At 38.8% G+C, this 18,285-nt stretch overlaps 1 protein-coding gene across 1 annotated transcript in view; it reads left to right on the top strand.

The window, feature by feature from the left end:
• The first annotated feature begins 319 nt into the window (after positions 1-319).
• Positions 320-18,285, top strand: part of LOC139738363 (steroid 17-alpha-hydroxylase/17,20 lyase-like) — a 33,820-nt gene continuing 15,854 nt past the window's right edge. The window contains exon 1 of the mRNA XM_071649001.1: positions 320-491. Coding sequence (XP_071505102.1) covers positions 320-491 — 172 coding nt within the window. The remainder of the gene's footprint in view (positions 492-18,285) is intronic.

Genomic DNA, 18,285 nt, shown 5'->3' with positions numbered 1-18,285 from the left:
AAATGAAATGAAATGAAATGAAATGAAATGAAATGAAATGAAATGAAATGAAATGAAATGAAATGAAATGAAATGAAATGAAATGAAATGAAATGAAATGAAATAAAAAATGAAATGAAATATATCTTTTGAGCTCCCTGCATGACTTTAACTAAGAATCAGGATGATCATTCAATTTGCCAGTCCCGTGATATTTACACAACCGTGCTTGATTGCCTTGTATTGTTATGACATGTCGAACGCAAATGAAATCTTATTTTATAGACCGGATGCCGCAGAAGTCAGATCAGAGTGAAGTAGCTCAGCTGCAGTCACCACTATGATCGACTTCCTCGGAACCCTAACGGAATCCAGTCTCGGACAGGTCAATGGGTTGACCATCACAGCTACTCTTGGAGTCCTGCTGGTCTCCATGGCAATATGGAGCGTCAGCCGACCAAGCAAGTTCCCGCCTGGACCAAGGGGTCTTCCCATTGTGGGTAGCATCTATGGTGAGTAAATTTGCTTGTACAGTCAATCCATGTTAACGTTCACAGTTATTGAATATCATCAAACAGGGTGAGTGATAAATGTTTCTCTCCGAATTTCCATATGGAGTAGGAGAGTTATCGGATTAAAAGATTAACTTTTCTCGCACCAATGTGTATATTTTCAGAAGAGCAAAGGGCATCATTTCAATTCACAACTCACCCGATAGTTTTTACAACCCCAAAACATTGACTGATTCATTAAATGAATACTTGCTTTCTATTAACTCACGGTTGGAAAGGAATAGACTTGCTCTGAATGTGAAAAATATGAATCTATTTTGATCGGAACCAAGGAACGAATTAAGTCGACTGTTACTCAAGATGTTTGTATTCACAATATTCTTCTCAAACGCGTTACGCACTGCAAGTATTTCGGAGTTATCATTGATTAGCATTTGAATTGGGATAAACATATTGATTATTTAAGAAGGAATACAGCCAAAGACTTTTATTCATTAAAAGATTAAGACCGTGTGTTACACAACAAACTGCATTAACATTTTATAAATCTGTAATACAAAGTAAGTTTGATTATTTTAGCATGATAGTATGGGGGAATGCTGGCAAAGGGTGTTTGGAAAAGTTAGAACGAATTCAAAATAGGGCACTCCGGGTGGATCCCGATATCGAGTGGAGATTTTCTAGTCGAGAAGTACTTGAGTGTTTGAAGACTGATAATCTTTCAGTTCGGAGAGATAAACATGTTTTATATGTTATGTAAAAGATTGTCCACGAAATTATGCCTGGTGAGTTTATGAAATATTTTCATTAATAGAATTTTATTATGGTTTGAGAAATATATGTAAGAATTTAGAATTATCAAGACCTCAAACAAGTTCAGGAAATGGAGCTTATCACATAGGGGTATCACACTATGGAATCAGCTTCCTGTACATATAAAAAGAAATAAGTCATTTGCTGGATTTAAGATGAGTGTTTAGGTGTTAGACTAAAATGGTGTTGATTTATGAAACATATTTAATGAATAAAGATATATATTATATGAATATTCATTATTACATCTTAGGAATGGACGGGGGAATGGGAGAGGGTAAACGTTTTTCATTTTTCTTTTTTTTTCTGGTATCTTAATCAATGTATTGTATTTTTGGCTTTGTTTGTATTGTTACTTTTGTTGTTGTATAATGTATGATGATGTGTATGTGATTTTATCGGGCACGGACCAGCTGTAGAACAGCCATTGGCTGAAGCAGGTTCCGTGCTAAAATAAAATAAACTGAACTGAACTGAATCACGTTTGGGGGTCAATATTAGACTATACAATCCCTTCCGTCATAAAGTTATCATTGCCAAATTAACACTACGATTAATTTGTTATCTGTTTGTGTGTGTGTGTGTTTGTATGTGTGTGTGTGTGTGTGTTTATAGCTTGCTTCGTTTTCATTTCATCGAAATCAAGAGAATATGTACATAGGCCTTTCTCACTGCAGGTTAATAGAAGCTTTGAGTGTATCGAATGACCTCTGTTCTAGGCGGGGAGATGAATCTCTTCCCACCTCCCTGGTTCTAGATCTCCCCACTCTACCTTGTTACTAGGACATCCCTTCTTTGTGAGGTCCGTTAGTGGCACGGCAATGGCTCCAAAGTTAGGGATGAATTTCCTATAATAGCCCGAAAGGCCTAGGAATGTTCGCACCTGTGTCTTCGTCTTTGGTGCCTCAGCGTTCAGAATTTGACTCACCTTGTCTGGATGTGGTTTTAGAGTACCGTCCCCCACTACATTTGGACAGCTGGGACATGAAGTTCGATCCAACAAAGTACTCCTCCCTGCCAGTCACTAGGAGTAGAAACCCATTACAGCTATCACACCACCTACATGGACACACTTTGGATAGGGTCACAAGTACAAAATATCTCGGACTGACTGTCCAGCAGAACATAAGCTGGGACAACCATATCAACGAAATCTGCAATAAAGCAAGCAGAACACTGGGCTTCCTGAGAAGAAATCTCAAGATAAGTTCAAGTAAGATCAAGGAAAGAGCGTACAAGGCATTGTAAGACCAGCACTTGAGTATGCCTCCTGTGTTTGGGATACTGCTACTCGGAAAAACATCAACAGATCAATAAGCTGGAGTCTGTACAGAGACGAGCTGCTCGCTTTGTGTTGAACAGGTGCCACAACACATCAAGTGTTAGCCAGATGATCAAGACCCTTGGCTGGCAGTCCCTGGAACACCGCAGAAAGATCTCACGTCTCTCTATGCTCTTTAAGATCAACAGTGACCTTGCCCACTGCCCAATAATCAAATCAAAACTTCTTCCACTACCCCATCGCCAACGGCGCTCTCACAGCAAACAGTTCCCGCCTGTCACCTGCAGAACACAATACAGCGTGTCCAAGCAAAAACGAAACCGGGTGTCCATGCAACTTTTTACTATCGAAATCATACATTTTGTTTATGAGATATACATCAATGGAAAGATCAACTTTTCTTCTTTCATTTCATGTGCAACTTAATGTTCATCATTCGTGCATGACTGAGTTAGAACAATGAACAGTGGTGCTACAAATTTTCATTTGCACGCGCAAATGGTGACTTTAAGTGAATTTTCAGACTTTTAACGTTGCGTTTTCGAAAAACAAAGTTCATAAGCCATAATTTATATTTTCTTGTTTCATATGAGACCTTGGGCGTCAATTATGAATAACGCATGCTTGAAAAAATTTGCATGTAAACTGCTTCATTTCTACCGATTCCTCGGGTAGTCGAAAAACAAACATTCAGCTCTCCCGACTTAGCATTCGACAATGGGATCATCTGCACCATTGAATTCACACAAAACAACCGCAGTACGTGCTACAGTGAATGTTGTTCGGGGGGGGGGGGGGGGAGGTATTTACAGAGAATGCTCTATGAGACGGAAAACCCTTTGTTGTCATTTATTGAGAATAAACTATGAGACATAACCAATAATTGCACGCAGTCCAATGGCTAAGGGACATGAGATTTGCTTAGCTTGGGCGGTCAAGCCTGCTTCCTTTTTCATTATGAAATATTCATCAATGGAAAGATCAGCTTTTCTTCTTTCATTATTTTGATGTACAACTTAATGTTCATCGTTCATGCATGACTGAGTTAGAACTTCCGCGAGCCGCTGCATCGCGCTTGGAGATGCTCCTCCCATGTCTCGGAGTATACGAGAATGTTGTAAATGTAATTGACTATATTCGTCAGTCCCTCTACCACAGTGCGCAAGAGCCTCGAGAAGACTGCGAGGGCATTCACCATCCCACAAGGCAGTACTGTGAATTGGTACAGTCCATCGTCCGTCACAAATACCGTCTTCCCTTAATATCTTGTTCACGCATAGTGGTAGCTGTGAAGTCTTCATATTTCCATATTTAAAAAGGCGTGCGCCAGTATTCATTTCTTACAATACTAATATAGTTAGTGTTGCCTACCTTTTTGATCAATCCACGTATAGTATAATGTTTCAAGCAGGTTCATAACTTAATGAAACGTTTTGCATGCAACCTGATGATCAGCGATCCGTAAGATATTACTAAAACTGTATAACCGCAAGTTGTTTCATTGACTTCTTGCTTAACAATATTCTAATGTACTCTTTTCCAGTTTCGTGAAAACTTGTTTAGTCTCTTGGAGCTTTTCTTCATGTCTGCCTCTTGCACAGTAATTGAAAGGTCAATTGTAGTTACTTTTATCATTTTTTTTTTTATTCTTGCGCTTTGGTACAATCATTTTTTTCTTGCCATATCAATTGTGACCCTGCACCTCAAAACAAACAAAAAGTCGCCAGACATGAATTTTTAGTTAAGACCATATTTTGAAAGAGCAGACTTTAAGCTTTAAAATGATATATAACTCAAATCAAATGGACTCTCCTAACCTATCTAAATATTGGAAAGAAAGCACAAACTCAGGAAAAGCGTGAACTGAGAAAAGAGGCTCTGAAGTACAGTGTCTATTCAAGCACTTAATCTTTACCAAACCGTGCTGGCTGTGCGATGAATGGGACAAAAAACAGGAAGTAAACCACCAGATTAACAACAATGAAGGAATTATCAGATTAAACTGAAATTAAACATGCCTCATTAACGCATTCTGTCCATAACTAATGCCAACTTTCAAAGCAGTAGCACTATCTTTTCAAAAGTTATTAGAGTTGAGAGTGAAGAGTGTGGACAAGGTTTTTCAGAAATGAAAAAGGGATTCTAGAGACACACCTAATCACACTATTCTACCAAAAATGTTTGAGATAAACTGCTAAAAAACACACTTTCCTGCCCATTTTATCATACCAAATTTTAGCATAATGTAATAGAAGACCCGCTTTTTCAGAAAATACGAAAAAGTCAAGTTCGGCTAGGTTGACCCATTTCACGTATTTTCAGTCCTCACGCAAAATCAGTATGTGCGACTTTATGTTCGTTTTGAGGTGCACGGTCACAATTAAAGTCTGTGATGATTCTGTTAATCTTGTTGGGTCTTTAACATTTTTTTTTGACGATTAGAGTCATGTACAATATCAGGTAACTTTTCAATCTGTCACATTTTTTTTTTGCTCTATAGAGACTGCATGACACAAACAAAATCTTCTTGGATGAAAAATTCATAACCTGTATCTCCAAGGGTTTCAAAACATTCTGGTACATTTCTACTATAAGTAAACAATTCTGCATTTGCTGTAGGTGGTCTATACAAAAGCACAATAAAAAATGGTCTCTGTTTCCCAAAATTATCTCAGCAACCATAAATTCGAAACGTTTTGGCTTTAGGTAATATTTCATACAGTCATTAAGCATGCTCGTGGATGTACAATGCAATGCCACTACCTCACCTGTATTGATATTTCAAATCTATCAAAATCATAAGTGTCCAAAGTTTGGCACTTTCAGTGAGACCGTTTAATTAACATTCAGGACTTCAGGTTAACAGTCTTATTCCATCCAAATGTCTTGTGAGTGACCCAATGTTTATAAGATAAAGTAACTTTATAGTTGAACCAAAGTTTTTCTTTAACTAAATTTTTGCGCAGGGTTGCTTGACTCACTGTTGGAATTTTTATGATGAAAGTATTATTTTGTTGCATGGTGCATCTTGGCCTGGTTGGAGTTAATCTGAAGGTTTCCAGTAAAGAATGGAAGATCAGAAAGAGGACATTGGTCACGAATCCAATAATTGTACTCTGAGAGGAAAAGAGTGATTCAGATACTGATGTGCAGTTGAAATGCCACCGAACATTCAAAGGGGCCCTGAAATCCAAATGCATGTTGATTTGTGTTGATTTATGATACCCTCAACATCACTTTTGCGGTGAAGCGAATATCTAGCAACAATGCATCTATTTTTAACGATTTTTGCTTCTATTCTTCTTCACATTACTTTGGAACGCCCCCCCAAAAAAAATCCTTCCAAACCAATATTCCTCAAATGACCTCATCTGTCAATCATTGCTAAAGTACTGAAATGTTTAACAAAAGACATTGGAATGCACCTTCCCCTCGACTCACCATAACTTGCACGTTCCCGCGCCATGTCTTTTTTTAGATGAGTCACAGAAACATGGAAGGTGATCTGGGACACGCTGTAAAATGCTCTTTACACGGGTGTTGTTCGTTATTCCAGGGATGTGTTTGGCTGGCACGACGACTAGAGCCGTTCGTTGATTGTCAGTATACGTATATATGCATATAACGACACGATGCATTTGTGTTCGCTTTCAACATGTAATATGGCACAACTGTGTATTGGCGATAATAAACTCCTAATAAGCACAGGGTAAAAAACCAGAGATAAAACTCAATGAGCAAAAGACTCTGGAAAACCTTGTGGCTCGTTAAGGAGCATACATTAATACCGAATTATTACAAATAAACTATCTGTTTGTGTGTGTGTGTTTGTGTGTGTGTGTGTGTATGTGTGTGTGTGTGTGTGTGTGTGTGTGTATGTGTGTGTTTATTTGGTTTGCTTCGTTTTCATTTCATCGAAATCAAGAGAATATGTACATAGGCCTTTCTCACTGCAGGTTAATAGAAGCTTTGAGTGTATCGAATACCCTCTGTTCTAGGCGGGGAGATGAATCTCTTCCCACCTCCCTGGTTCTAGACCTCCCCACTCTACCTTGTTACTAGGACATCCCTTCTTTGTGAGGTCCGTTAGTGGCACGGCAATGGCGGCAAAGTTAGGGATGATTTCCTATAATAGCCCGAAAGGCCTAGGAATGTTCGCACCTGTGTCTTCGTCTTTGGTGCCTCAGCGTTCAGAATTTGACTCACCTTGTCTGGATGTGGTTTTAGAGTACCGTACCCCACTACATTTGGACAGCTGGGACATGAAGTTCGATCCAACAAAGTGCTCCTCCCTGCCAGTCACTAGGAGTAGAAACCCATTACAGCTATCATACCACCTACATGGACACACTTTGGATAGGGTCACAAGTACAAAATATCTCGAAGTGACTGTCCAGCAGAACATAAGCTGGGACAACCATATCAACGAAATCTGCAATAAAGCAAGCAGAACACGGGGCTTCCTGAGAAGAAATCTCATGATAAGTTCAAGTAAGATCAAGGAAAGAGCGTACGAGGCATTTGTAAGACCAGCACTTGAGTATGCCTCCTGTGTTTGGGATACTGCTACTCGGAAAAACATCAACAGATCGATAAGCTGGAGTCTGTACAGAGACGAGCTGCTCACTTTGTGTTGAACAGGTGCCACAACACATCAAGTGTTAGCCAGATGATCAAGACCCTTGGCTGGCAGTCCCTGGAACACCGCAGAAAGATCTCACGTCTCTCTATGCTCTTTAGGATCAACAGTGACCTTGCCTACTGCCCAATAATCAAATCAAAACTTCTTCCACTACCCCCTCGCCAACGGCGCTCTCACAGCAAACAGTTCCTGCCTGTCACCTGCAGAACACAATACAGCGTGTCCAAGCAAAAACGAAACCGGGTTTCCATGCAACTTTTTACTATCGAAATCATACATTTTGTTTATGAGATATTCATCAATGGAAAGATCAACTTTTCTTCTTTCATTTGATGTGCAACTTAATGTTCATCATTCATGCATGACTGAGTTAGAACAATGAACAGTGGTGCTACAAATTTTCATTTGCACGCGCAAATGGTGACTTTAAGTGAATTCTCAGACTTTTAACGTTGCGTTTTCGAAAAACAAAGTTCATAAGCCATCATTTATATTTTCTCGTTTCATATGAGACCTTGGGCGTCAATTATGAATAACGCATGCTTGAAAAAATTTGCATGTAAACTGCTTCATTTCTACCGATTCCTCGGGTAGTCGAAAAACAAACATTCAGCTCTCCCGACTTAGCATTCGACAATGGGATCATCTGCACCATTGAATTCACACAAAACAACCGCAGTACGTGCTACAGTGAATGTTGTTCGGGGGGGGGGGGGGGGGAGGTATTTACAGAGAATGCTCTATGAGACGGAAAACCCTTTGTTGACATTTATTGAGAATAAACTATGAGACATAACCAATAATTGCACGCAGTCCAATGGCTATGGGACATGAGATTAGCTTAGCTTGGGCGGTCAAGCCTGCTTCCTTTTTCATTATGAAATATTCATCAATGGAAAGATCAGCTTTTCTTCTTTCATTATTTTGATGTACAACTTAATGTTCATCGTTCATGCATGACTGAGTTAGAACTTCCGCGAGCCGCTGCATCGCGTTTGGAGATGCTCCTCCCATGTCTCGGAGTATACGAGAATGTTGTCAATGTAATTGACTATATTCGTCAGTTCCTCTACCACAGTGCGCAAGAGCCTCGAGAAGACTGCGAGGGCATTTACCATCCCACAAGGCAGTACTGTGAATTGGTACAGTCCATCGTCCGTCACAAATACCGTCTTCCCTTAATATCTTGTTCACGCATAGTGGTAGCTGTGAAGTCTTCAGATTTCCATATTTAAAAAGGCGTGCGCCAGTATTCATTTCTTACAATACTAATATAGTTAGTGTTGCCTACCTTTTTGATCAATCCACGTATAGTATAATGTTTCAAGCAGGTTCATAACTTAATGAAACGTTTTGCATGCAACCTGATGATCAGTGATCCGTAAGATATTACTAAAAAATGTGACTAGTACCGCAAGTTGTTTCATTGACTTCTTGCTTAACAATATTCTAATGTACTCTTTTCCAGTTTCGTGAAAACTTGTTTAGTCTCTTGGAGCTTTTCTTCATGTCTTCCTCTTGCACAGTAATTGAAAGGTCAATTGTAGTTACTTTTATCATTTTTTTATTCTTGCGCTTTGGTACAATCATTTTTTTCTTGCCATATCAATTGTGAACCTGCACCTCAAAACAAACAAAAAGTCGCCAGACATGAATTTTTAGTTAAGACCATATTTTGAAAGAGCAGACTTTAAGCTTTAAAATGATGTATAACTCAAATCAAATGGACTCTCCTAACCTATCTAAATATTGGAAAGAAAGCACAAACTCAGGAAAAGCGTGAACTGAGAAAAGAGGCTCTGAAGTACAGTGTCTATTCAAGCACTTAATCTTTACCAAACCGTGCTGGCTGTGCGATGAATGGGACAAAAAAACAGGAAGTAAACCACCAGATTAACAACAATGAAGGAATTATCAAATTAAACTGAAATTAAGCATGCCTCATTAACACATTCTGTCCATAACTAATGCCAACTTTCAAAGCAGTAGCACTATCTTTTCAAAAGTTATTAGAGTTGAGAGTGAAGAGTGTGGACAAGGTTTTTCAGAAATGAAAAAGGGATTCTAGAGACACACCTAATCACACTATTCTACCAAAAATGTTTGAGATAAACTGCTAAAAAACACACTTTCCTGCCCATTTTATGATACCAAATTTTAGCATAATGTAAAAGAAGACCCGCTCTTTCAGAAAATACGAAAAAGTCAAGTTCGGCTAGGTTGACCCATTTCACGTATTTTCAGTCCTCACGCAAAATCAGTATGTGCGACTTTATGTTCGTTTTGAGGTGCACGGTCACAATTAAAGTCTGTGATGATTCTGTTAATCTTGTTGGGTCCTTAACATTTTTTTTTTTTGACGATTGGAGTCATGTACAATATCAGGTAACTTTTCAATCTGTCACATTTTTTTTTGCTCTATAGAGACTGCATGACACAAACAAAATCTTCTTGGATGAAAAATTCATAACCTGTATCTCCAAGGGTTTCAAAACATTCTGGTACATTTCTACTATAAGTAAACAATTCTGCATTTGCTGTAGGTGGTCTATACAAAAGCACAATAAAAAATGGTCTCTGTTTCCCAAAAGTATCTCAGCAACCATAAATTCGAAACGTTTTGGCTTTAGGTAATATTTCATATACAGTCATTAAGCATGCTCGTGGATGTACAATGCAATGCCACTACCTCACCTGTATCAATATTTCAAATCTATCAAAATCATACGTGTCTAAAGTTTGGCACTTTCAGTGAGACCGTTTAATTAACATTCAGGACTTCAGGTTAACAGTCTTATTCCATCCAAATGTCTTGTGAGTGACCCAATGTTTATAAGATAAAGTAACTTTATAGTTGAACCAAAGTTTTTCTTTAAAAAAATTTTGCGCAAGGGTGCTTGACTCACTGTTGGAATTTTTATGATGAAAGTATTTTGTTGCATGGTGCATCTTGGCCTGGTTGGAGTTAATCTGAAGGTTTCCAGTAAAGAATGGAAGATCAGAAAGAGGACATTGGTCACGAAAAGGTCAAAGATCAAAGGTCCTTGTTTAAACCATATTGAGGGTTTATTCATTTATTTATTTTTTTTTTTTTTGGGGGGGGGGGTGGAGCTCATTTTAGTGTTTGGGTAAGGCCCGATCTTTGATTTAAAAAAGAAATGCTTCTGTATCAAAGATATGCTTTTGTACTTGTATGTTACTCTGCTGTTGTAGAAACGTGAATGACGATGGCATATGTGTAATAATATCTGATCCGTACATGTCGTTGAAAGCCCTTTTGATCCGAGCACCCCCCCCCGAAAAATCCGACATGGCGGCAATTTCTCAAAGTTGCTTTTAAATGTGTTGTGCGAAATTACTTTTCAGTATGTTATTCAAATAACACTGTCCAAAATGATTATTCATGCTGTATATTCACATTTCTGAGGGGCCCACATTCTACAAGACTTGTCTTTTTAGTGGGTCCCTCCATTTTTCGAATTATCCACAATGTTTACTTACTTCAAATCACTCGAGTTTTATGATAATCTGTAATAATTGTAAGGTGCTACAATTATTATATTCTTTTCATCCTACATAGTTTTGAGCACCTGATTTTCTGTTACCAAAAAAGAAGTGATGTTTATATGTTCTTGTCGAAAAATGAAATAAAACATTGAATTGAATTGAATTGAATTGAATTGAATTTACAAATAAGCATGCTGAAAGTGTATTCACTGTGAATAGATTTTTCTTACATCGTTTTAGGCTGATTTCATGTGGGTTATAGTGTCAAAATTAAATTGAACTAATGCCATTGGTAGATGCTTTCACATTTTAGATATCAGGATCACTCGAGAGTGGAAATGTTCATTTTCATTCCTTTTAGAGTGATCTCAGGGATCACTCAAAGAGTGACGAGTGATCCCTAAAGTCACCCTAAAATGAGTGAAAATGAAAATTTTCACTCAAAATTCACTCCAATTTTACTTTAAATTTACTGATTTCCGTTATTAACTCCTTCAAAAATGAAACTGCCACTCGATTTGTTTTTTTCTTTTTCGGAGTAGAATATCACTGGTTTTAAAAATATCTCCATAAAAACCCATGACGGTTTGAAATAGCACTACAATGTTCAAAATAATAAAAGCTATAAATGGATAGCACAACAGACAAAATTGTACCAAAATCAAAATAATGCATTCAATTTGGCGCAATAAACTATGTCAGCTTTGATGGCCTGCAATCTTGAAGTTTTTTAGTGATTGATCCAAATTTTGTTTTAAACTTTCTATAGCATGGTTGTTTCAAGCTTCTACCTCTATTTGAAAGACATTTTTTGCTTCATCTCATCTGCTCCAGAACAATCTACTTTGAAATGATAGCGATCGGCGTCACCTGAGCTACCACTTGGTATGAAAAGTTAGTTTGCAGGCACAAACTCTTGTTTGTCAAAAAAGTCTGCGTACACCAAGACTACTACACGCACCACTGGCACTGCTACAAGCGTCAGTGCCAGTGGTGCGTGTAGTAGTCTTGGCGCGTGCAGACTCTCTTTACGACCAACAAGGTCTTGTCACAGCTAAAGTGGAAATTTTTACATAGTGAGTTTTCAAGTTTGAGACATTATAACTCCTGAACCGCATATGGTACTGACCCCTAATTTTCTCCAAATATTAATTATCTGTTAAACAAAATTCTTAAAAACGTTTCAAGATAATCCTTCAGTCTTTTTCTGATTTATGCTGAATCAAGCATTGTCATGATTTTACTTTTTTCAGAAAAATATCCAAAAAATGAGTATTTTTCCTTAAAATCTCAATCCAGTTATCACAATCTCCCTCAAAAATGGTATCAACTTGTAGGAAATTTTATTCTCTTTCATATGACATCACATTTGTTGAAATCTGATGTTTCTATCAAATTCTATCTTTCAAATAGCAAATTCAGTAGATATGGCGGCCATCTTGGACGCCATTTTGGATTTGGAGGCTTTCGCAACAAATTTTTTGAGGTAGACCAGTGGTATGTTGTTTGTTACAATATAAATTTGAAATAAGCATGGTCTACTTAGTTTGTAGAGAGAGTGGAACTCACTCGTTAAGTAAGCGAGTTTTTAGGGTTTGGCCCTCCGGTTATTATGACATTTGTTAATTTCGGGAGCTGCGTCTGGCGGCCATGTTGGATTTTCGCAATAAAAAAGAAACTGATTTTAATTTTAATTCACTGAATCTTATTCCTCTTACCATTTATCATCAAATAGAGTTTAAAAAACCCATCCCCAGACAAATCTTAACCACAGAAGGCACTTTTTAGGTCCTCTGGCGGCCATTTTGGATTTTTGGCGGCCATCTTGGATTCGGGACAGATTTCAAGATGGCGCAGAAGCTTATTTTGTTACGTATGGTCTAAAGTACCAGAATCAAGTGAGAAAACCTTGACAGGAAAAAAAGGCAGTTTTTGCCTGGCTCTGCCCTGTCTATAGAGGGATAGCCCGCGCGCGATATACAAATACATGTAGCCGGCCGCCGCTTGCATTTCCATGCGCGATATGCATATTACAGTTACTGATGTAAGTACAGTAGGACTACATAGTTGTGGTAGTAGCCTAATTCGATCTTTCACGATCTACGGTAGATGTGACGTGAATTGTTTCTCAGATCTCGGATACAAATACATCTAACTCTGGTCTAAATTAGCGAGATCTCGGTCTAACAGTAACATGACGGCTACCTTGGATACATAGATCACTGTTTTATCAAAGACTGAAGTGGATTAACTTGCACTGAAGAGTGTACATGCACCATACCCCATGTCAGGATCAAGTACAGTATGGAGACCATACAGCACTCGGAGACAGAAAGGGTAGGCCTAAGTTAAAACATTCTTTGTTAAATCCTCTGTAGGATAATAATGATAATATTGAATGCCCTATTTTCGGTTAATACAAGGAAATATTGGACTCGCTAAGCAAAATATTGGACTCGTCTTCGACTCGTCCAATATTTGTGCATAGCTCGTCCAATATTTCATTGTATTAATCTTAAGGCCATCCAATATTATATAATTATTTGTTGCAAATAATCCACGCATTGTAGATTACAGAACACACCTCAAAAACCCCAGTCTGTCTTCAAGCGAATAAAACTTTAGCCGGGACATAATTTTATAAATTCTGATTCGGTCATAATCTATGAAAAATAAAAGCAAAAATGATACTGACTGGCTTTAGCGTGCCCAAATTTATCAATGATAAGAAATGTGCAAAGAGAGATGCCTTTAATAACCATATAGATTACCGTACTCCTGACATAAAATACAGACCAAATGGTACCATACACAACACAGGAAAAATCGTGTTATGCACGACGTATACTATTGATAGAATAAACTTAAGACCTTTAAGCTTTAGGGAGTTTGAAACCATCAATTTGTGATCATAGGGACCTACTGTCATCAACATGTATCCGTCTTTCGCATTCTCGCTTTTCCACCTCCCCAGCCTCTTCCACAACCTGTCAGGCACGGATGCCCTGGCGGCAGTAGTGGCCCCACCGGCTCTGAGAGAATGAAGACTAAAGTTAGCCTGACCACAAACTTCACGCAGTCAGGCTACTACTGTTTCACGAGCCTTTATATAGCTAATGGGCTTATTCTTCCTACACAGCCCTTCCTTTCCTTTGTTCGAATAAACTGGTCGAAAAAAGATAGGCCCTACTGATCGGAGCCAACTGAAATATCCCCAAACTCCATATACGATTTTAAGAGCTTAATCGGACAAGCACTGGTTTCGCCTTAGCTTATTAGAACAATATCACCTTTTCGATATTGATCTGTCTTACTGCTACTGACAAGAACCGAAATGAACGAGTCCTCAAATGAAATATCGGAACTTCTCAATGACTGAACCTCATCGAACCGGAAAAAACCGGAAAAACCGGAAAAACAAAGAACAATCAAAGCAAGATCACGCAGAACCAAGATGTCTTTGCTTCCTGCATATTATTTGTCGCATAATAGCACGATTTGGTCGGATGTAACCACGTCTTTCTTGACCACAGGTTTTGACGTCGATCGCTTCGCGCTTTGCAATAAGTTTTTAACGAAGGCGTTGTCAGTAGGATCATCGACCCCGTGCATGTTGTGGGCCCATTCTATGGAGTACAAAGCAGATTGAACGACGCTGACTGAAGAACCTCATTAAACTTGAAATGTACAACGCTACATGAATTGGCTCTGCTGGTAAAGCTCTGCCTCCTTCGGTCTGAATGAACAGCTTCCATTTCTTGTATGCAGCAAAATACTTATTAACTGTACCTTCGCTCCTGGCTCCGATGAGCTGTTTGGCCATTACACCGGCTAGCTCCGAAATTTTTTCGGACCTGATCCCGGCTGCGTCTATGGCATTTTGAACAGACTCATTCACTCTTAAATCTGTGTGAAGAAAAATACAAGAAAGCGCTAAAATCGTACTTTCAGAGCAATAAGCAGAAATTTACTCTTGCGGCTACCAAAAATTCCATTTCTCCCCCGGCCCTCGTTTATAACATTAGATGAGAAAAAATCATGATCTTTTAAGAAAGAATAAAAACTGTCTCCGTTCCACAGTTTTGGCCAATAGGGGGCGGACTTCCAGTATGGTACAATAAGCGTACATGTAGCGTTATCTTTGACAAGTTTGTCTATGGCCTTAGAGATTAACCTGGGTGGTGGTGCCCACCAGTTCATTGTACCCGCCCAGCTCTGGCGGAACGCATCAGTACCGCTCGTGCCAGTACACCACCATCTTGAATTGAACTTATGGCATTTAGCATTATAATGACAAGCGAATCTGTCGTAATCATGAGGCCCCCATTTTTTCTCTAAATTGATCTTTTAATCTTTCAATCTGGGATGTTTTGATCTTTCAAATAAAGCCCTCTGCTAAAGCGTGTTCCAGCGTGCTTTTAAACTTTTTACTGTTAAAATTGTTGGTTTTACACTGTATTTTGATTCGCTGCTCCAAGTTAAGGCACACAAATTCATTGTTGCCATCACATTCAAAGAGAGAGCAAACTGCAGTAGGGGGAAATCATTCCTGGAGTGAGAGCCCAGTCCCAATTATTGATGCTCCCTTTTGTCAAAGCACCTGGTTTCCACCTGTAGTTAAGCGTATAACTTCTCGGCGGTGCCGCGCATGACTTCAAAGGAGAGGAGGAGTTGTATCTCCTTCTCTCACACCTCCCTGGTTATCCGAAGGTTCGCTATTCCGAAGGTTCGCTATTCCGAAGGTTCGTTATTCCGAAGGGTCGTTAATCCTAAACACACAAATTCCCTATACCTAGAGGTTCGTTAATCCGAAAATGAAAAAGGGTTCGTTAATCCGATCATTTGTGGCGTTATTCCGAAGGTTTGTTATTCCGGAGATTCGTTAATCCGAAAATGAAATTCGGAATAATGAACCTTCGGAATAACGAATCTTCGAACTTAAGAGCCTTCGGAATAACGAACCTTCGGAATAACGAGCTGTAACCCTTTGCGCGAGCTATACCAAAGATCCAGCACACATTGTGTGTACGATCTTTGGCTATACTATAAAAGTGCGCCTCTCGCAGCTCGGATTAAGCCCCGCTTTTACCTACCACGGTCGCAGTCAAGTGTATTTGATTGGGGCGCATACCTGGCATGACAAACCATTTTCAAATATTAGTTAGAGAAATAATTATACTTCAGTCGAGGTGTTTGTTTTTTTCAAGAAGGTATTTTTTTTTCAAGAATTCCATGAATTTGAATAATTATGCAGTACCCGCTGCATGCTATAAGGATTAGAACCAACACTTGCTGTCGGGCGGAAGCTCGGTGATCTTGTGATGATGACGCCTGTTCAGAGATCAGGAGGTCGTGGGTTCGAATCCTGCTCGAGTAAGTTCGGAATAACGAACCTTCGGAATAACGGTTACAGTTCGTACTTCCGAAGGTTCGTTATTCCGAAGGTTAGTTAATCAGAAGGTTCGATATTCCGAAGGTTCGTTATTCTGAAGATTCGTTATTCCGAAGGTTCGTTAATCCGAAAATGAACTAAGATTCGTTATTCCGAAGGTTCATTAATCCGAAAATGAGATAAGGTGTGCTATTCCGAAGGTTCGTTCATCCGAAAACGAAATAAGGTTCGCTGATCCGAAAACGCAATAGGTTTCGTAATACCGAAGGTTAGCTAATTCGAAAAATGAAATTACCACAAGACAGTTCCTGCGGGACCGTCCTGTGGTAATGTCCAAACTACCACAGGACACTTCCTGTGGGACCGTCCTGTGGTAATGTCCCAAAATATCAAAGGACAGTTACTACGGTACTGCCCTGTGGTAATATCCCAAAATGCCATAGGACAGTTCCTGTGCGATGGTACTGTCTGGTGGTATTTACATCAGGATTACTACAGGACCTTTATTTGTATTTATTATTTTTTTTTGTAAGGGAATTGTGAATTTGTAGTGTTGATTTTTTTTTTTGACCCAGAACTTTGTCAGTCGGGAATGTTCATTCGTCTGTACACTGTTTTAAGTCGTTATTGCACTTCTCAGAAGCGTACAGTGAAGACAAACATTTGTCATGGGTAATGAAAAATTTGTCATGTGGGATGGAATTCGTGAAATCGCCTCAAAACAAGTCTTGACGAACTACTTTACAAACCTTTTGGGGTGCGCGACCACTTGATTCTCTCAGTGTAGTCGATAGAGGGCGTATAATTCACGTGACCCTATGGTGCCGGATGAAATCTGCACTGGGTCCTAGATATGAGGCGATTTCTGTCTCCCTTTCATTTCTCCCTTTCTAAGGGACTTACAGAGTATATGAGATGTACTTAGGACCTCATTTTGTCATACAAAAGTATCATTCCTGTCTAAGTATGAAATGCAAATGAAGAAATGCCCTTTATTTTCCAATCTGCAAAAATGCCCTTTATTTTCCCACAAAAGATGAGCTATATACTAGTAATTAGGGCGTATTTGTATTTTATAGACCATCGTGTTTTAACGGTGTATGCCTATCATTCATGGTGTGAATGGTAGTGCTCATAAAGCCCCAGGCTTTCTCTCCCCACCTCCTCCCTTCTTTGCCGTTCTCTTTTAGCAGTAAAGATATTTTTAAACAACTCTTCATTCATAGTCTTATCGAGTCCCTTTCTTTTGCCCTTCTCAATCTTAACTCCATAGGCACCATTCATATTTTGGGGTCGTCTGCTAAAGTTGTTTCTGTTTTGCTTTGTTTTGCTTTATCATTGCATAGTACTATTATTGGTTTCATTGTCATTATTATTAGTCTCATCATTATTATCATGATATTGTATTAATTCCTACGGTCAACCGTAATAGGGACAGAGAGAGAGAGAGAGAGAGAAGGAGATAGACGTCGTTTTGCAGCTCAAACAAAAACTTTGAGGGACTACAGATTGAAAAGGAAATGACGTTATTTCATACTTTTTTGAAGCCTCGGCAGTAAAGATGCTTCTGGATGGCATTTTGAGGTCTAAAACACAATCATACCGCTGTTTGCCTATTTAAAATGGAGAAAATGAAAGGAAGGCATATTTCACTCCATAGACACAGTGATAGAGTCACGTATTAATCGCTAACGACAATCCAGCGCCCTCACAATTTGTTACCAAAATGGCCGCCATTGGGCTCCACGTTGGGCTCCATGGGATACTGGGCTCGCACGGGTAAATAATTCCCCATAGAGATGTGTGTTAAAATTCAAAATTCAAAAAATAATCCGTAAAATAGCTGGAAAAATGAGGTGTTTCATTTTCGGTAACGTGAAAAAGTGAGGTATATCCTTTCATCCATCAAATTTCCAAGGTGGGTTCGCAAAACCAGACTACGAGTTCTTTTTACTCAAAAAATCACAAATTTTCTGTACATGCACCCAATCATTATATAGTCCCTTCAAATTTCATAGGAAAAGCTTTCATCTTTCAACCAAAATGCGGTTTGTAGAGGAATTCACATTCAGTATCAGCAGCTATTCACTTTTTGACAAACTGCCTTTTCTGATTTTTAATTAATTTTTTCTTCATTTATTTTAGAATCTTTGATATG

The sequence above is a fragment of the Diadema antillarum genome, unplaced genomic scaffold, assembly GCF_040938485.1.
Source record: "Diadema antillarum isolate AM-2024a unplaced genomic scaffold, OU_Dant_1.0 seq00000738_RagTag, whole genome shotgun sequence".
Classification (NCBI taxonomy): domain Eukaryota; kingdom Metazoa; phylum Echinodermata; class Echinoidea; order Diadematoida; family Diadematidae; genus Diadema; species Diadema antillarum.
This window is presented reverse-complemented; position numbering and strand designations above follow the sequence as displayed.